The sequence below is a fragment of the Notolabrus celidotus genome, chromosome 20, assembly GCF_009762535.1.
Source record: "Notolabrus celidotus isolate fNotCel1 chromosome 20, fNotCel1.pri, whole genome shotgun sequence".
Lineage (NCBI taxonomy): Eukaryota > Metazoa > Chordata > Actinopteri > Labriformes > Labridae > Notolabrus > Notolabrus celidotus.
Window position 1 is genome coordinate 10,320,987 of NC_048291.1, and position 21,647 is coordinate 10,342,633.

General features: G+C 41.3%; 1 protein-coding gene across 1 annotated transcript in view; it reads right to left on the minus strand.

The window, feature by feature from the left end:
- Window positions 1–21,647, minus strand: part of LOC117832201 (voltage-dependent calcium channel gamma-1 subunit-like) — a 34,262-nt gene that overhangs the window by 3,482 nt on the left and 9,133 nt on the right. Inside the window, exons 2-3 of the mRNA XM_034711224.1 lie at window positions 5,886–5,960; window positions 2,532–2,669 (exon numbers count right to left, since the gene is read on the minus strand). Of these exons, the coding sequence (XP_034567115.1) occupies window positions 2,532–2,669; window positions 5,886–5,960 (213 nt within the window). The remainder of the gene's footprint in view (window positions 1–2,531; window positions 2,670–5,885; window positions 5,961–21,647) is intronic.

Here is a 21,647-nt window from a genome sequence, read left to right on the forward strand (position 1 = left end):
TACTAGGGATGTAACGGTATTCTAAATATCGCGGTATTTCGGTATCAAAATTCTCACAATAATACCGTGGCATGTGACGGTATCAAGAGTACTCCCGCGAGTATCGGAGTACTCCCGCTAGTGTAGTTTTTTTCTAGCGCCATTGAGTGGGCTGGTCTGAGAAGCAAACATCATCTCCCATGATCCCCTGCGCAGTGCAGGAAGAGATGACAGAAAGTACAGAGGGGGAGCAGAGCGGAAAACTTAAACTAGTGGAACCTCCTGCGAAGTTTAAACTGAAGTATGGACGCATTTTGGTTTGCAGGAAACAAAAACGATCGAGCAGAAAACATGACGGACATGCAAAAAAAACTGTTTGCAGACACTGCCAGACCGCGATCATCTACGAGTTGGGGAATACAAGTAATATGAGAAGGCACTTGATGAATCATCCCCCTGCAGCCGTTTTCAGTGGTGGACAATGAGGGATTTAAAAGAGATTTTTTTTTTATTTGCTTGTTACTTGAAACACTGGATGTGCCTGCACTGCTCATTGCACTTGAAAAGACCTGTTGGTAGTAGGGCTGTCAACGAATATTCTAAATTCGAATATTAAAAAAAATCGGAGATTCGATTATGAAAATTAATATTCGACTGTGGAAAAAAAACACATCGGCGGCTGCTTTGAGAGTGTGCGCACTGCATGACAGGTCAGGGACAGGTCACATGAGTCACACATGCACAGCATGATGCAGATGGCAGAGAGAAATCTTCCGTCCCCGGATCCTCAGTGCGCTCTGAGCGCGTCTTTTCCTCCGCTCGGAACATAGTGAATAAAAAGAGATCGGCCCTCTTCACATTCGGACTGTCTTGTGTTTTTGACAAATAACCTGTCAGGCCTAAGACCCTACATTGACAGTGGACTAAAAGAGCCCGACAATCAGTGACACTGGGATAAAATGCAGTTTTTCCTCTTTTTTTATACAAGCGCCAAGAATGTAAGTGGACTACTTTTCGTTTTTAACTTTAACTTCAATTAATGGTAATAATATTTGCTTCAATCACTGAATGAAGCCTGCCTATATTAGGGACAAGAGTCGGGACCTTTAATTGCTCGCACAAGTCTTGTTCAGCACCATAGACTGTTCAGCACTCACTGAGCGCATTGCGCACAGAGAGGGGAGGGGGGCGAGTGAGCAAGAGGTCTACGGTCTTAAAGGTGTTACGGTATAGACCATTAGGTCATTTACTTGTTTTGTAATGTGTAGGTATGTTTTAGGCATGTTATATCTTAAATAAAAATACATATACAAGTAGTTATGTCTCCTTGTATTAGTTTGTCCACCTGTTATTGACATAATGCGCAAATAAAGATATTCGAATGGTTCGAACCTATGGTTTTTTTTAGAGCGAATATTCGAATGTCATTTTGGAGCAACTTTGACAGCCCTAGTTGGTAGTAATAAATGTGATTAGAACATTTGAGCTTTATGTTTGTGTTCAATTACAGTAAGTGTGTTTATCCTTATCATTCCTGGCACTTAATTTTCCACACTATGACATTTTTTCCAAAGTCATCTTATTTTTTTGACAATACCGCAATAATACCGTGGCCTTAATACCGTGACGATACCGTACCGTGAGATTTTGATATCGTTGCATCCCTACTGTTTACTGTTCCACAGCGATTCAGAGCATGTTAGGTTAATCTACAGCTGATACATGGTGATGTTTATCATACAGACATGTAAATGCAGGAAACACAATGCCACCGAGCAGACCAATCACAGGGCTTGCCGCATCGATTCTACGGGTAGTTACATTTTGGAGGAGGCACACATCAGCTACGTGCATAGGCCTCTGCGTAGGTACGGGAGCTACGTGGACCCCTGGCATAGGCTCCGCCGTCGATTCAATGCAGAAGTATAAATCAGTCTAAAGTCTGCAAAAATGCCCACTTATGGAAAGGGGGCATAAAGGGCTCAAAAAGTCTGAGAGAGATCCCACACTCACACACTTGAAGAGTTGACAGTGGGACAGCCCTAAACCCTCCCAGACTGAGCGGGAATGCGCCTCAAAGTCAGTGAGTGCTTGAGGGTGGACATTGAGATTGGGCCTCTGACTCTTGTATATTTGGATGTTTGCCTTTTCCCACACTGGCTCTGTATTCAATCTCTGACAGCTGTCAAGTGTTTGACCCTTTTTTTGACAGTAAACACTAAACCTTATTTTGCACTTCAACTTGTGTTCTGTTCAAAGTGTCTCATGCATTTTTATACATTTGGAAAATGTCAGAGTCCTGCAGTTATTAGATTGCAAAATGTAAGAATGTTGAGTAAGACTTACCTAGATTGATTATCAATGTAACACTGGTGGGAACATTGACATGAAGCCTCCTTAGAGCTACATCAAATCAATCAGCAATTAAAAACTCCTAAGAAGTTGTCAGGGAAAATTTTGCCTTGTTCACTTTGAATTAGCTGAAGTGCCATGATGATGCTGAGAACTAACCAAAGCCTGACCTGTGGTTCACACCATCCCACATTTCTGACCTGCAAAGGCAAAGAACATCCCAGCAGGCCGGAGCAGGTAGTCCCGGCCCTTCCCAAAGGAGAAGATGACACAGAGCGTGCCCAGGATCATGAAGAACAGGGAGAAGATGGCGATGGCTGCTGCTGAGATATTGTACTCTGGGGAGAGAGGGGAGATTAAAATTGTCATGATAAACAGTACAAAGAAAACGAATCCACACTTTGTACACTGTGTTCTTGTGGATGGGCACTATGAGTTATTTTGTTGCACATAAAATTGTAAATTTACAGCATTTTAAAACAAGTGATGTGCAGCATTATGACAGGACCAGGATGAGTTGGGCTACAATTTTACTGTAATATTGCTATTTTTTGGAGAAATGGTAGCACATAATTGATACACAGTATGACTGGAGGGATATATGAGAACATAAGGGAGGACGAATACAAAATCTGTTTCTTTTACTTCGTTATAAGCTACCCTAATTAGTCTCTAAAGACTCTTTAGCAGGTCAAAAACACTGCAGCATGACTAGAATGAGGAAAAGAGATCTCATCACTCATTACATTAGCTTCTCTAAACTTCTCACTGTAAAATCAAGAAAACAATTTCAGCTGGTGTCATGTACTCATCCTCAGCAGTTTGATCTGAGTCTGCAACAGTGCACTCTGCTGCACTTAACTTTGTTGTTGAAAATTGTAGCTTGTGTGGACGCGACTGGACTACCTGATCGATAAACCTGTTACTACTTAACCATTTTTAATACTGCCTGTAATTACTACTATTTAATCCATTTGTGACATTTGTATTTATCTAAATTCCATCTGTAACATTGTAATTATCTAAATTGTATTCTATCTTTATTTATCTATTTTTAATTTTTACTTATTTTATTTTACTAATTGGAACTTTTTCTTGATTGTACTTATGTCTGGGTTGCTGCAACAACTGAATTTCCCCCTTGGAGAATCAATAAAGTAATATCTTATCTTATGTTATCTTATGTTATCTTATCTTATCTTAAAACAGCTAAGCTACCAAAAAAGCTATGTGATTCAGAAAACAGGGACGCTACCACCAAGCTACTAAAGAATAGTTAAACTACTAATTCTGCTGTTTGTAACACCGTTGCTGCCCAACACTGTGCAATTATATACTTTGGCTATATAAAGGTTCGCTAAAAGTATAACATAGTGACTTGTAGTAATGTAGTCTGTGTCCTGATAGTTAAATAGAGTACCCGTAATGCAGAAATTGAGAGAGTGTATATGAGCAGAAGGGATGGTTGCAGTTTTGTACACATACTAATTGTCTCGATATTGCACTGACAAAGATGTTTAGCCCCTAAATGAGCCTCACTTACAAAACAACCATAATTTATCCAGATTGCCAATGATGCCATATGCATAACAGATAAGATGCTGCAGGCTCATAACAAGATGATTACATCTCTCCCTCTCCTGCCTCCCTCCCTTCCTCTCTTCTGACTGTTAAAGATAATGTAGCTTACTCTTTCTGTCTAATACTCAAATCGAGATAGAAATTATCCTCCAAGCATTTTTTGTTTTCATTTTAGCACCCTGACTGGAGAAAGTAAAAGGTGTAAATTAACCTACACTCACTCTGTGTCTGTTTATAGATTGTGAGTCTGTGCATGGATGCCTGTGTAGAAGCTGTTAAGCATTCAATGATTTGATTGTTGTGTTGGTTAACACAGAGCTGAGTGCATGCAGAATACAGTCGGTATTCTCTATCTAGTAAATGCAGTGTCATTTCTGCTCTTGGTAGTCTGTTCATTCAAAACAAGCAGGTTGACTGTGAGAGAGAGTGGCATCATTGTACCTCTTTGTGTCTGTTTTTTATATAACCTGTGAGATTGTATGTATTTTAAAGGTTGTTAGCAGTCCCTCCTCTTCAAATGTTACTGTAACACATTTTAAAAACTGTATGTTGCTGATCTTTTTCAGAGATGGTGTAATACTTTTACTCTGCCGACATTGCCTTTTACATTTGACCCAAGGGGCCACCTCCAGTCTTAAAATATGAAGCCCATGTGGAAGAGCCAAAAACTGCAGTTCATCGAGCGTCTGCTTGAGGCTGGCTGCAGAAACACCGGAAACCACGCACACACCAAATCAAAAAAGCAGCAATAATAATACACATGTTGACTGCCTAGTTCAAAAACAGTTTAGGCCTAAGTATCTAATTTCTCTGTTTGCACACATTATATGGGGGGAGGGTTTATAATTTGTTAATCTTAAATAAGTTAAACCTAAGTGTTTTGCCAATTTAAGGACATGGCTGACTTGACTGACAGGTGGGCTGTAGCTGTTAGTGAAAAGGCTTAAGGCCAGCCTCTTTCCCTCACACTAGCTCGGACGGAGTTAGGTTGTGTTCCAATATGGCACCTGCTGATGATTTGCTTCAAAATAGCGCTTCAGGAACAGATGGGTGACATCACTGATACTACGTCCACTTATTATACAGTCTATGGTCTGACCATGAAAACAAATCTGAGCTTGTACAAAAGTGACTTAAACTTAAACGTATGCAACATGAAAGATGCACCTCAACTACTGGGAATAAACATGGTACATTATTGGCCAATGGGCCCATGTCTGTCAACAGATCACACATCCGCCAATCAATGCATCTTTATCATTAGATATGTCATATGACTTTTTCCACTGGGGCTGCCAAATCAACACAACCAGAAAGTGGCTTACAGAGGCTCCAACTTTAACAATTTAACCACTTTCAACAACTGCAAAAAATTATCCTCAGAACCAACCATTATTGTGCTGGAAAAACTAAGTGGGGCCTTATATTGAACCCTGGGGAATTCCATACCCATGCATAACAGCATCCATACTGTTAATTAATGTTCAGGAATATTTCTCTTTTACAAAATCATGTTTTTCTTACTATGAATTCAATATCCTTATCTCATATCAAAAAATGTCACCTTATTTCTTTAGACATAACTGTGTTTCTGTTATCATGGATTTAAGCATTTGAAATCTTTAATTTCTTGCCTCAATAAGTGTCTGCATGCCCGCTCATACTTCTTTATGTGCGTTGAGCTGAAAAGGTCGGTGGGCATATACAAGAACAAAGGAGCAGCTCCCTGAAAATGTGTTTACTTTGAAAACATCAAACCTACTGTGGGAAGATGAGAAGATAAAAACCAGGGGATGCTGGAGCAGATTTCTTCTCCTCTGATCTGAGGGGCAGTGTGCATGATTCTGAGTTTGTGTTCAAACGTTTGCTTGTTGTGTTGAAAAAAAGTAACTAGCGTGCATTATAATTTTTTTTAAAATCCTGTTGCAAATTAGTTGAAACCTGGTGGTAGTGTTTGTGTATTTTACACCCACCTTTCTGGGTCTTGACTTCAAAAACTTCAGCTTCTTCCCCCGAGGTGAAGTGTTTGAAGTAGGAGCAGTTTTTTGCTGCAAAGGACAACAGGAAGAGAGAGAGAGAGAGAGAGAGAGAGAGAGAGAGAGAGAGAGAGAGAGAGAGAGAGAGAGAGAGAGAGAGAGAGAGAGAGAGAGAGAGAGAGTGAGAGAGAGAGAGAGAGAGAGAGAGAGAGAGAGAGAGAGTGGAAACAGGAATTTGCAACATGAGGGGGAGAGAGAGCAGGTGACTCAGGTGGTATCTGTAGCCCTGTGAGACTGAATTACAGATCAATGAAACTTTAAATCTTTCAATGCATCTCATTAAAAAGCAAAAAATATACAACCAGAGAGCTTTGAAATAATGACATATTTCTAAGTACACGTATTCAAGAATGGAGTTCTTGCTCTCTGAGCTTTTTGAATACAGTAAATGTACAATATATTGTACATATGTACAATATATTGTACATTTACTTTCGCAGCTCTGAACTAACTTACATGAGCAGCAACAATGATGTTAGCAGCACGATGTTTACAGGAGTAAACCTGACAGCAGCTGATGTAAGGAGGAATTATGGTGATGATTGTGATGCAGGAGGAAGAGGATCACATTGTAATGATGACTTTGTATTAAGCAATGGCTGCTATGTCAGTATGAATGGATGTGTTGGAGCCAGAAGCAGTGGTATCCGGGCGTCATGACTGGCTTCACAGACATAGATTTCTTCCAGAATTTCAAGATGTCAATAGATACCTTTGACCACATCTGTCAGCACAAGCCTTGAACTGTTCTGTCAATAGTGATGTCAAAGCCACATACGGAGTGACCTGGCTGTTTAAACTGAGGTCAAAGGGTTCAGCCTGTGTCTGAGTACAGTACACATACTGTTTACTTTAGTAGAAGTGAAGATATTTCTGTAAAAAAAATGTGTCCCTGGTAAAAGTACTAGTATTAAATCAAAATCTTTACTGATGGTGACGTTGAAAAGCACAGGCTGTGAAACATATTTATAAAAGAGAAAAGCACACTTCTGTAGGAGACTCATAACAGCTGTTTTTGTGCTAAGATAATTGAACCTCCTGTCATATCTGGAAGCCCATTTTATCAATCTGACTTCAAACATACAAATAAAGCTGGAAAATCTCCCTGTCACCCATGAACATCACTTTAACAAGACGCCTCTTCCCACTGTTAAGGTTACCTCTCTTATCTGTTTGGTCCTGATATGTGTTTCATTTATTTTTCATTTTACTACATACAAAGGGACGCCTGCAAGTTAGTTCAGGCAGGCTACTGGAGCTGCACTGATTTCTCACTTGACATGCGTCATTCTCACAATAACATGACAAATCCTCTTAATTTGGCAGGCTATTAAAGCTACATGATTTCATCTGTGTCCCGGTGCTCGGCCATCGCCACCTTGATCCTGCACCATGTGCTGCGCTTAGACTTTCAGCCCCACCACATCCACTGTATCCATCTGCAGGCCATTGTCTCATCACTCCTCAAATTTTTGCATGTAAAAATAAAACTCAAAGAGTGATAAGGTTGGAGCCTAGACGCCAAACACAAATAATGTTTTGCTTTTCAAACTTTTACAACATGAGCTGTCTCGCCTGTTTTTGTTAATTATGCACTGATGGAGGCACTGAGGAATAATCTGAGCCTCTTTTAAAATGTGAGGACTAGATAGTAGTTGTGAGTACAGACTCTACTTACATACAGTACTACAATGTTTGCACTTTCATACCTCCCACATCTGCTCTTTGGTTGAAATACATTCCTGAAACTGAAGGACAGAGTTTGTGTATATCTCTCTTCTAGATTTATAGAGTCAGTGCACACAACTGTTGCAGTTCATCTTCCACTGTTTGATCAGATGTACATTCAGCTCATCCTTCAAAAAAGCAGTGTTCTGTGACTTGCTGTCATCCTAGAATACAGACTCAAATCCTCCTCTGCTCTCTGTGTTTGCCACTTCACACCCATTTCTACACAACAATGAAACATTTCTGCATTTTGCTCCTTTGACCACAATCTTCAAAACAAACCCAAACAATTCTGGATGCAGTCATTGCACACACATCCATCAGTCTGTTTGTTGTTTCTATAAAGGCAGTCTGGGTGGAGACAGAGGGGGACGGAGGTGTTAGTGGGGAGGGGGTTGAGGCCAAGTGAGAGTCCCCTCTTTCCTCCTCCGAACAACCCTTCTCGCTGTGATTAAACCCATAAAACAGACATGTTCTCTCTCTCTGTTTGGGTGCCGGTGTCTGCGTGTATGTGTGTGTTCATGTTCAATGTGTGTGTATGTGTGTACCAGGCAACAGAGGAGCTGTTTGTAACCCAGGATGAGAAATAATCACTAAACAGGTAACCTAGCAACAGGCTGCTGCAGGTTTTGGCTAGCCCTATCTATTTACCCATGTAAAGGCAAATCAAGAGGAGAGCATGCATACTTATGTGTGAGTGTGTGTAGTAGTATGCTAGCATGTGCTTGTGTGTGTGAGGGGGTTGACAGGCTGGAGAGAGGGAGAAGGGGAATAGGAGACAGGATCGCAGTGCATCCTGGATCTGTAAATATATTATTTTCATTAGTCTCCTCTCATTAGGTGTGCCCACCTCTGGGGCTAAGCTAATCAAAGCTAATGTGTGTTTCTCCAGCCGCTATGAAGCCAATTATCTGCCCACCACACAAAGACAGAGTAGAGAGACCTTTGAGGAAGGAAGCTTTAAAAAGGCCTCCAGTTATCTGCTCTGTAATGATGAAATGAGGAGTATGAAACAAGACCAGGCAACAGAAAGTTACTGTTGCTCGCCTGCCAAGCTGTCAGATTGAGCTTGGCTTTTAAGTTGTTTACAGAAAAGTTGAGTCAGATGTAGCCTACAGTAGGTGTCACATTTCTACTATTTCTATCTAGTTTTTCCTGATTTTAGAATATTTGATGGAAGAAAAACAAGTTGTGTTCACAGCACCGACATAGCATTGCCTCCAAGTTGGCATAGTCAGCTAATTGTTGTTAAATTACACATCTGACATTTACAGAACAATGTTACCTCACATTTTTACAGCATATTTCTAAACATAAGGCCAATGTTTGTTTTTTTTAGCAGTTTTTTGTCTCTGATGCTGTCTTCAACATCTTCTAGAGGAAATACCCGACCCCTTAGCTTCTACATGCTAACACTAAGTAATAATAATAATGATTTTATTTCCAGAGCACTTTTCAAAAAACGAGTTACAAAGTGCTTTACATGGGCAGCAAAATAAAACAGGCAGAACATAAAAACACAGAAATCAAGATAAAGAAATAAAACATTTTTTTAAAAGACATAAATTCCCCTAAAATAACTATAAAATAATACAATTATTTTAAAATATATTTCTTAAGACTGCTTAAATAAAATAAAGTCAAATAAAATTCAGATAAAATCTGGGAAGGCTCTGTGTTAAAAGTATGTTTTAAGAAGGGATTTAAAAGAGCTCACTGACTCAGCAGACCGGATCACCTCGGGCAGATGGTTCCAGAGTGTCGGACTCCTCACTGTGAATGACCTGTCCCCTTTCGTTTTCATTTTAGAATTTGGAATGCACAGTAAACCTCTGCCCGAGGATCTCAGTGCAAGCGTTGGCTCGTAGGGTATTAAAAGGTCTGCTATATAGCTCGGAGCAAGTCCTTGTAGAGCTTTAAAAGTAATCAGTAACATTTTAAAATCAATTCTAAAACATACAGGGAGCCAGTGCAAGGAAGCTAAAACTGGAGAGATGTGGTCACATTTTCTGGTTCTGGTTAAAACCCTGGCAGCTGAGTTCTGTACAGGTTGGAGATGATCAAGGGATTTGTTGTGCAAGCAGCTAAAAAGACTGTTACAGTAGTCCAGGCGTGGTGAGATAAAAGCATGTAAAATTGTCTCTGTGTCTTTAAAAGTTAAAATGTGTCTATTGGCTGTTTGGTGCCAAGCAGGAGAGCGCATAATGAACTAGCTTGAACCAAGGATGTTATTGTTAAAAAAAATGCACCTACTAATGACAAATCTGAGATTTAAAATATATAGCCTCACCAAACAATGCAGGAATAAAGAATCGATCCCATGACCATTGCTAACAAGACCGTAGCCTCTGTACATTGGGCACGTGGGCTACTAAATGAGCCAAACTGGCACCCCAGAATTTTTATCAATTTTTAAATAGCAACACAGGCAGTGTGTCCATGAAGAAGAACAAGGCATGCTTTGGCAGTGCATTGGCAAAACTAGGACACACTTCCCAAGAATTATTTCCAGACAAATTGTAGGCGTAACAAACTGAAGGCCGGGCTGTCACGTTCTTTGGGCACAGTTGACTGCCAAGGATTGTGTCAACCAGTTTACACCTGCACCAGCCTCCCACCAGGAACCTGGAGTAGCCAGGCCTTTGACACCAGTTTAGATCAACTCACTTCACCTCCCAGTGTCTACTTATGAAAGGTAAGTCTATGTGTGCTCTATATTTGTTGTTTAATTGCAGATGATTTTTGCTTCATAGATTCATTTATGTTTGCTTGACATCATGAGAAAAAAATGTACCAAAGAGATTTGAATTATTTACTCTTAAGGGGAAGAAGAAAGCTTTACTTGCCATCATAACTGCTGGAAATAACGTGGAACCACATTATTTGGGCTTTTTTGCAGAATTGTTTGGTGCATTGTTCTCAAAAGGTGCAAAACAGCGGTGTTGTATTGTTCCATTGTTTCACTGCAATTTGAGGGGCTGCATGGCACGACCAACAAACAAGCAAGCAAACAAGTAATTTAATTGACTAAATTTAATCCAAATGGCAGGAGCAGCTCAAAACTTCTCCAAAACTGGATTGTCAGAAAAACAAATCTCTTCTTTCCTCAGTTCTTTATCTTAATGCTGAAACAGAGCTTCGCTTCATCAGGATGCAGCCACCTCACATTGTTTTTGTCTCAGCCTCAGTTTCACAGAGCAGAGAATTTAAAAACTTTAGCTGCCAAGTCCTATCTTCATGACACATTTTTCTTTGAACTTTAAGTCAAAATACAAAATGAGTGCAGACATTTTATATTTCTGAAAGTAAAATCTGGCTTGTATCATAACTTTGGTGGACATCCACAGTGGAGGAGGAGATGAAGGTGTGTATAATCGACCTTGCAGTTTGGCTAATGGGCAGATTTAGTTCCAGGGGGTAGAGTGATTAGAACAAGGTATCGCCTGTCATTTTAGTTTCGCCTCTTTCCATTAAACTCTCCTGCCACCTCCTCGCTTTGATATGCAGGTTCGCCTCTACCCTTTCCTCCCTCGCCATCCTTTCCAACTGTCATCATACCGGTCCATCTTCTTTCACCATCTTTGCTTTGTCCTCATTTCTTTAGTGTTTTTCTTCCTCCTTCAACCTTTTCTACCTTAAACCAACCTACTTTTCCAAAGTTGTGTTTTTCTCAATGATGATGGCAACTGTGCAGACATTTCAAATTTGATCTTGAAAATGGTGTCTGTATCTTTCGCGATAGAGAACAGGTTTTTTTAGGTGATGGCTGTTCTTTTTCTAGCAGAATGACCGACTAATTCTGGGTCAATCTGAAGAGGACGGGTGGCGGCACTGGTGGTGGTGATGGTGGGAGTGAAATTTCTATTCCACCAGGAGCTGTGATAACTGGGACACATCAGCACAGGAGAGTCATCGCAGCTTGGTCCTACATGAACATGCATGTGTATGCAAGCGTAAGTGTGTTTATGTGCGTGAGTGGCCAGGTCTTCAAGATTAAATCAAAATATTAACAAGTCTGATTGGCACCATCTTAGTCCGCACACACACCGCATCTAGCTTCTCAATCTGGAAGTGAAGGCAGTAGTTCTCTGAATGTGTATTTTCTTTCAAATTTACATAATGTAGAGTGATTCATTCAAATTTTCAACTTGTTTTCAGAATACTAAATAAGCCACACACCTCCACAGTTTCAACTCTGCAGCCGAAGCAAGAACCGGGCAGACAGGAGAGAAACATTTTCGTTGTAGAGAATCTGAATTCGGTGGCTCAAGGTTTTTAAGGTTATCAATTTGGAGGCATTGGGCCAGGCATCATGTCACCAAGAGATACAGAGGAGGAGGATTTATTTTGAAAGTGTGAATGCTCTGGTTGTGAAATCGCTCCACTCTAAAATCAGAAAATATGTTGCTTGACCATTTGGATTCTCTAAAACATCTCGTATAATTCTGTCTTTTTTGTGCACATACATGACTGAGCACACAAAAGCATCATTTATGTGCTCTGTTTCCCAGCCGAGCAGCGCAATGGGATTCTCAAAGGGTTCACCTTATTTTACAGCACTCAAGCTGTCATGCGTCATTTTGTGGGAAGCTAATTTCCAAAGTCATTTGGGTTCACCGCTTTGCTTCTGTTGTTATACAACCTCTTTACTAAGGCAGTGTAATTGTGCTGTGTATGAAACAGTGTTTGTGTACATGCCTCCTGACGAATTACTCCCCCTCTGTTTGGGAAAATGCAAATATATGTTATTAGGTCCAATCACCGCTGCTTGCTTGGGTATTCTGTTCATAAAGAATCTGTTATAGTGCACTTTGCAACATCAAGGTTTTTTTTACACCGCCGTGTGTTGCTTACGTGCAAAACATTTGACCTTCAACATACACCAATAGAGAAAGAAGTGACCCTGGTGAGGCATAGTTCGTCAATTCATTAGGCCAGAAACTCAGTGACCAGCTACCAAGGTTTCTCTTTGATTCAAAAATCATGCAAGCTTATTCCGAGTCTGGCTCCGCTCAAAGTTTCTGCCTGTGAAAAGGAAGTTTTACTTTGCCACTGTAACTTAAAAGAGTAAGACTGGGGGCGCTGGTGGCCTAGCGGTCTAAGCGGCCCACATACAGAGGCTATAGTCCTCATTGCAGGGTTCGCCGGTTTGATTCCCGGCCACAAACATTTCCTGCATGTCTTCCTCCGCTCTCTCCCCACATTCCCTGTCTCTCTTCAGCTGTCCTATCAAATAAAGGCGAAAAAAAGCCCAAAAATACAACTTTAAAAAAGAAAAGAAAAAAAAAGAAAGAAAGAAAGACTGATTGATTCTCTAAATACATATCCAAATAAATCTTGAGTTTATTTTGCCCCACAGACTTGTTGGACATTGAGCCAAAATGATCTTTTAACTGCATTGACCGTAATATAAGACATTTTTCTCCTCAAGATACATCTGAAAAAAGTGGGATCGTCGTATATTTAGGGTTTAGTGATTAATGGGGCAATATTTTGGATGGAGCCATGTAACTGTAAAGCGAGTGTACAGTCATGGCCAAAAGTTTTGAGAATGACACTATTATTCATTTTCACAAAGTCTGCTGTTTCAGTTTTTATAATGGCAATTCGCATATACTCCAGAATGTTATGAGGAGTGATCAGCTCAACTGCAATTAATTGCAAAGTCCCTCTTTACCTTGAAAATGAACTTTATCACCAAAAACACATTTCCACTGCATTTCAGCCCTGCCACAAAAGGACCAGCTAACATCATTTCAATGACACACAGGTGTCACACACATTAACACAGGTGTGGGTGTTGATGAGGACAAGGCTGGTGATCAATCTGTCATGATTGAGTGACTGGACACTTTAAAAGGAAGATGGTGCATGACACCATTGTTCCTCATCTGTTAGCCATGGTTACCTGCAAGGAAACACGTGCAGCCATCATTGCATTGCACAAAAAGGGCCTAACAGGGAAGTTTATAGCAGCGAGTAAGATTGCACCTCAGTCAACCGTCTATCCAATTATCAAGAGCTTCAAGGAGAGAGGTTCAATTGTTGCCAAACAGGCTCCAGGGCGCCCAAGAAAGTCCAGCAAGCGCCAGGACCGTCTCCTGAAGGTGTTACAGCTGCGGGATCGGGCCACCACCAGTGCAGAGCTTGCTCAGGAATGGCAGCAGGCAGGTGTGAATGCATCTGCACGCACAGTGAGGCGAAGACTTTTGGAGGAAGGCCTGGTGTCAAGGAGGGCAGCAAAGAAGCCACTTCTCTCCAGTAAAAACATCAGGGACAGATTGATATTCTGCAGAAGGTACAGGGACTGGACTGCTGAGGACTGGGTTAAAGTCATTTTCTCTGATGAATCCCCTTTCCGAATGTTTGGGGCATCTGGAGGAAGGCTTGTTCGGAGAAGACGAGGTGAGCGCTACCATCAGTCCTGTCTCTTGCCAGCAGTGAAGCATCCTGAGACCATTCATGTGTGGGGTTGCTTTTCGGTCAAGGGAGTGGGCTCTCTCACAACCTTGCCTAAAAACACAGCCATGAATAAAGAATGGTACCAGAACGTCCTCCGAGAGCAACTTCTCCCAACCATCCAAGGGCAGTTTGGTGATGAAGAATGCCTTTTCCAGCATGATGGAGCACCTTGCCATAAAGCAAAAGTCATAACAAAATGGCTCGGGGAACAAAACATTACAATTTTGGGCCCTTGGCCAGGAAACTCCCCAGATCTTAATCCCATTGAGAACTTGTGGTCAATCCTCAAGAGGCGGGTGGACAATCAAAACCCCACAAATTCTGACAAACTCCAAGCATTGATTATGCAAGAATGGACTGCCATCAGTCAGGATTTGGTCCAGAAGTTGATTGACAGCATGCCAGGGAGAATTGCAGAGGTCTTGAAAAAGAAGGGTCAACACTGCAAATATTTACTTATTGCATGAATTCTGTGTAATTCTCAATAAAAGCTTTTGATACTTATGAAATGCTTCTAATTGTATTTCATTATGCCATAGAAACATCTGACAAAAACACCTAAAAACCCTGAAGCAGCAGACTTTGTGAAAATGCAATATTTGTGTCATTCTCAAAACTTTTGGCCATGACTGTACGCCTCATAACTGAGGCCAGCCATCACTCACCACTACGATGCCAGGGGTATTTAAAGATAAAGAGACACAGTAAAACAATTGCTCAATTGCTGGACAAGTTAAACTGTGGCAGCATTATGATGCCTTTTAAAAATAAACTGTTTTAAATGCAGCAGAGACATTAAACAACTGTCGGACCGCCAAGAAATATGGTGTCACGAAGAGGGCGAACATGAAAAGAGCATCTTAACATGTTTCTCTAAAGCTGACCCAATAGGCTGCATGTTATTGTAATTTTAAAGGATTGCACACATGATCACATCCGATTCCTTTTAAATATGACTGATAAATCTGTTTTAGCTTACAGGATATACATTGTAACAGTCAGAATTATCCTGTTATTAAGCCTTTGTGAGCTTGCATTGTTCACGGTTTGCTGTTTTGTTGACCATAAAAGACTGACATCCTTAAAAATCTGGATTTTTTATTTTTTATTTTTATACTACAACACATTTGAAATTTTACAATACCAGGGAGTGTTCACACAGAGTTGATTTTCACGCCTGGAGAGCTAATTCAGAATACTGCTGCTGTTACAACTGACCCTAAATCCCAAATATTTTCACTCAAACTGGTTGTGGTTGTTGGTGCATTATTTGTGAAATTGATGTTATTTACGATGAGGCTCATTTGAATAGAAATAGGCCAATTTTGCGAGCTGATTTAAATATGTGCAAACAACACCAGAGGGCCAAGACGCTATTTGCTTTGCAGTGCAGTCAGGGTCCTTTTCACCCCATGCTGGTGCTTTAATTATGAGGTTTCTTTGCTGCCCAGTCTTTTTGATCATTTGCCCCACAGTCCTGTATGCAGCCAACCCTTCAGTGGAAAGCAAATTAAAGTACACCCACATTTCTCTCTGGTTCATTTTTCTGTCAAACTAAACTACACAGAATGTCCAGCTCGGTGCCAGTAGTGGAATCCCTGGTTATAGTGAAGCTTGTTGACCTTCTGTCTCCTTTTTTGGCCACAGAAAGGGGATGGTCAGCTCTATCGAAGTCACAGAATATCATACATCACCGAAAACCACTCTGTGATGTTGGACAAGAAAATGACCAGTTTAAATCCAATGAATGTCATCGTCATATTATATGCCAAACACAGCAAAGAGGACTTTAGGGACACACCATCGTATTTACGGATCCATTTCTGGCGGACACCAGGGCTACAAATGGAGAGAAACAAGCTTGTTATAATCAAATCTTTTGAGCCTGTAATGTGAGCAAACAGCAGAGCTGTGTCCTCACATGCCAAATCACTTGACATTTTCAGGTAATATGAGAGAATGACTCACTTTCAGGAACAATGTTGTGGTTGAAATTACGTAAGCAAATATGGGTGTCTGAGAAAACAGCACTTGACTGAAGAGGTTTTGCTGCTATAAGTGATTACAAGATGTGCCTGTCAGAAGATTCTACCATATGATCAGAAAAGCATTCCTCTACCCAGCTGTTGAAAACCTACAGCTCTGTGCATGGCCCTAAATTTAAGAACATGAAGATCTTGGTACTTCTTTAGGGGCAGTTTGACACACGCACTTAAGTCACATGTGCCATCTCTCAGTAAAAGTGAAAAAAGTGCAACAAGCATAATACGATGTGTTACAGTGCAATATGCTGACTATTTGATAAGTTTTAGACACCATAACTGATTGGTTAGGTAATAGGAGTGAGCTATTCATATGTAAAAAAAAAGCGTATGTCAATTAATAATTTGGGTTAATTCATGTATTTAAGTTAAGGTTAAAGGTGACATATCATGCAAAATTGACTTTTTAATGGTTCTTTACCTGAAATATGTGTCCCTGGCATGTCTACAAACCCCCCGAGAATGATAAAAATCCATTCTGCCCGTTTTGATTTCTACACCTTTCTGTAAATGTGTGTGAAACGAGACGTTTCAGACTTCCGTGTTTTTGTTACGTAACAACAATATCCGGTCTGTCACGGAGTCAGAGCTCGGAGCTTGTTCAGCCCATAGACTGTATAAAATATTACTGAATCCCTCCTCCGTTTTTCATTACCTGCACAAATGTGTGATAACAATGAGCTTCGGAGGGAGGCGTGCTAGTTGTAGGCTGTCTTACTAAACACAAAGGTCGGTTTTACTCCCCACGTCTGCAGATTTGAAGATATAGTGGATGATTTTTATTTGTCATGGATAAGTGCTAGCGCTAATTAGCATAGCCACATAGCTATATGTTTGTAGCTGTAGCTGTAGCTGTAGCTGTAGCTGTAGCTGTAGCTGTAGCTGTAGCTGTAGCTGTAGCTGTAGCTGTGTACCAAGACACACGTCGACATACTGACAAATAAAACAACAAGAAACACTAAATCTGTGACCAATCCTTCATAAAAGGTCCTGCTGCCTTTCTGGCAGAGGTCGGTTTTACTCCCCACGTCTGCAGATTTGAAGATCTAGTGGATGATTTTTATTTATCATGGATAAGTGCTAGCGCTAGTTAGCACAGCCACATAGCTACATGTTCGTAGCTGTGTACCAAGACACACGTCTACATACTGATAAATAAAACAACAAGAAACACTAAATCTATGACCAATCGTTCAGAAAGGCCCTGCTACAGGCGCCTCTCCGTCAGGATCAGATTCAGATGGTTGAAGTAACGCGATCTCTGAGCAGCCGTGTATATTCAGCCAACATGTAAACATTAGATCAACGTGCTGGAGAGCCGAGGCACATCCACTTCCGGAGGGGGCGTGGTCAGAGGGAAAACAGAGTGTTCTGATGAGGAATGAAGAAGAGGACTTTTCAGGCATGCCAAAATCTGATTTCAAAGTGTTTTTTTGAGCATAAACTTTAAAGACATGTTTTGGGGACCTCTTAGACCAATATATAATTATGAAAAAAGCGTGATATGTCCCCTTTAAAATATGTTTAAATGATCTATACAGTGAAATATTCAGATAAACTTTAACAAAAGTCATTATTTTTGTATGTACCAGGTTAGAATATTTTCTACAGCTTCTTGTAGCTGTGACCATAACATGTTGAATGTACTACTATGGTTCTCATTACGTTTACCTGGAGCTTTGCCCTCCTAGCCTCGGATTGGTCAGTTCTGTGACAAGTGATTGAGTGACAAGGAAGTGTTTTTGTGATGCCGATCAAGTGTGGCTTCGGTAAAGTGGTCTTGAGAAAGTTAGCCATCGTCAATGATCCAACCACCACACATCAAAGTCTCACGTTACAATATTTTTGTATTTTAACTCTGTAAGTATATCGTCATATTCCCTTGTCCCTTGTTCTAAGCTGCTAGAACCAGAGCAATTCCCACAAAGGGGATCAATATCTCATCTCATCTTATCTCATCTCATTTCATCTCATCTCATCTCATCCTGGTAAAATGAAAGGGCTTCTGCCATTGAAGTGAGGCCAACTTGAAACAGACTGAACTACTCTGTAGGAATTAATGGACCATAAATGACAGCATTTACATTGCAGATGTGAATACCCCATGGTAAAGGATGTCTTGGCTGGAAGTCGTTCATCCCTAACCACTGGCTAAACCCTAAACCCTGACAGCTGATGATTGCCGATGGGTTTTGAGATGAGATGTTATGTAACGTAAAGAAATCCTTATTTACATTTGGTTTTTTGTCTTGGGAGTAAAACACCAGTCTCCTTAATGAACTTCCTGTGTCTGTTTGACCCATATAACACCTGTGACCTCCAACCATCTCAGACCTTCATGCTTTTCACCACCTTAATTCCACTTCAAATCTTAGCAAGAAAACAGCAAGAAATGATGTTAGTCAGCATCATATTTTGAAGCAATGGTGCTCCGATCAAGCTTCTGTATTTGACTACTTGAGAATGAAAACAGGCTTTCCAGTTCTATTTAATCCTGCTTTTCACAGGGGCAGCTGGGACTCTGCACTGATATGCACTTCTTTAGCGTTTCTGTCAGCTTGTGGAGGTTATAGCTGGATTGTTGCTGAGTCTGTCAGCCCCAATATGCCCTTCTGCTCACTCCACAGGTGATTGACTCATCCACGGAGGAATGAAATCTTCAGCTACTGGTCTTAACAGATAAACATTTCTGTCGCCACGTAGACCAAGCAGGTGTTCTAGCACATTTTTATGACAGGCAGCTGTCACAACTCTCCCCAGTCATCCCTCTCTTTGAAAGCCCTTTCTTCTTCATACATTATAAAAGTGCTTGTCAACGGAGGCATCCCTGCCTCTATCACACCAAGCAGACTTTGGTTTTCTTCCCCAATCCTCTCCACATCCCCCGCTGAGTCCCCTGTCAGGTGTACTCTAACTCACAAGCTGGAGCAGGAAGCCACACTTCATTAAGACTTGTACTGATCCTTAGGTGTGGGAGCTGGAGGCTATGTCAATGATGGAGTCGCAGTGAAATCTGTCTGCGAGGCCGCGAGGCACGCGCACACAGCCAGAGGCCAGGAAAACGCTCTTCATCCCACTGCTGGCTCTGTTTAAACAATGATGATAATTAAAGCTACAAGGATATTTGGGAGATGTTTGCTTTAAATGCAAAACCTAACGCGTAAGACTTACAGATGCTTTCACACATGCACTGTACTCCTTAAAATCTCCCAACAATGTCCAGGAGGGCTGACATTTCTATATATATATTCTTTACTGCCCACTTCAGTTTTTTTTGCATGTTTTCTATTGCTATATTTGTATTGCAGAAGCATATTTACACATTTTGTAAGGATATTAACCAAAAAAACAGTCACCATTATTGAAGACTCCACCTCCTCCTCCTCTTCCTGCGTAAACTTTCTGTCTCCTGCTTTGAGGGATATATATGTGAAAGGACAAGTCTGCAAAATTTCCGAGCATGATAGTCTGGAAAGCGTCTCGAAGTCATGCGTTATGAAGCTTTGCTGTATGAATTGCACAGTTCTGTCTTACCGTGCTCTCTCCATTGTTAATTTTCCATTGATAGCTAAAATTGACAATAAACCAGGGATATAATTCACAGCAGTATATCAAATACAGTCTGTTTTTGGGGGGTCTCTCAGAGGGAAAAAGGCTGATATTCTGTCTTCCTGATTGGTCGACAAAATGCATATGCAGTTTCTGTGCAGCTGTGTACCTCTGTGTGGTACCATTGGTTTACACCAGGGGTTCCCAAACTTTTCAGCCCGTGACCCTGTTGGAGGACCTCTCTGAATGCCTGGTCCTCGCGTGTTCGTTTGATGAAGAAAATAGGAGGAGGTATTGAAGTTTCAAAAATCAGCTTTATTCTAAACACCAGTAGAAATTGCAAAGTGTACAGAGCTCTGGGTCTGACTATCGTGTCCCTGATCAACAACAGTGCTGTTCAGTTCGCGAAGTCTGAACTGACTACTTTTTCCCTGACCCAGTATTTATTAACACATAGGATGAATTTGAATTGTGCATAATTTGAGGGCGTTGCCTCCCCCTCATTGGCCCGAGGCGCGTCCACGTCCTCCTCGTTCTGACTCCCATCATACTCCTCAAGGCCTGAGAAGTTGTCCTGAAACGTGAAAGTTAGCGCACACACATTCCTGTCTACCCTCAAGGATAACGTTCTCTCATCATTCACCAATGCACATCAGCTACGTGTGGTCTGCCACCTGCCCCTCTTAATTCCTGGGATACTGAACCTATGTCTGCTGATGCATGGAATTCTCCCAAGGCCCTGGTTCCTGTTTTTGGCTACATTACGTCTTACTTTTGATATGTCGTTGTGACTACGACCTTCAGGTCCTTCTTGTTGTTATGGTTTTTCGCTATCAGACATGCAGTCATGGCGTTCTTTGGTTCTCAGTACTTTTCCACTCTCTCAGATGTTCAGGGTGACAGAGGCCTCAATACTGTACAGGTCTCAGTTCTCCGTGGTGCCAAGCTGCATGGTTTCAGTACACGCTATATTTGTATCTAAACACTCGTGATGATTAGTATATTTGGCTATATGAGTAAAATTAATATGATATAATATGATTAAGTAAATGAATGTGATTGAGTAAATAGTGACAATTGTGAGTATGTAAGAGTGAGGTGTGGAGTCCCATATCCACAAGTCCCCCTCTTGGTCTCAGCTCCCTGAGACCAACAAACCAGGACTTCACACGGAATCCCCATGCGGAGCCACTGCCAGGGTGTAGGCACCTCTGCGACAATGCCCAAGTTCTGGTAGCGCAACCATCTGGTAGCGAGCGTGGGGTCCCTGCTTCTCAAATGCGGCCACGATGGCATGGTTACAGAGAGACCTAATACAGGGAATACAACAGCATCCAACCAACACCACCACACACAACATACCAGCCAGGGAAACACCCATCGAGACGAGCACACCTTTTCACTTACCCAACCACCTAGGTGTCTTTTCTGGAATCTCTCGTGGTCACTTGGTGAGGTTCCACGGACTTGTCGTCACTGCAAGATATTTCAGGGGAGGGAATACAACAACAACAACACGACATAACAATCATAATAGTGAGAATTAATGAATATTAAGCCAAAATAGCGCCATCTAGTGTAGTCCGTTACCTTCCATGTAGCTGAGCAGAACTTCTCTCAACGTAAGTTGTTTTATGCCTTCACACCTAATGACTCTACACTCTTAGTGTTAGCGAAGCTAAATAATAAAATGTCTCCTTTTTCTACTACCCAGGAACAGTTTATGCTTGTTCTTTCAGAACCCTGCGAATGTCTGCTCGGGTTCTCGCAGGAGGGTCTGCTGCAGCACACAATGACCAATGAAACCAGGTGTTTCCTTTCCCCTTAAGTCGAACTGCGTGAGTTGTCCTCTCCGTCACCTGAAAGGGCCCTGTCCATCTAGGTTCCGTCCACTTCCGTTTGATGACCTTCAGGAGCA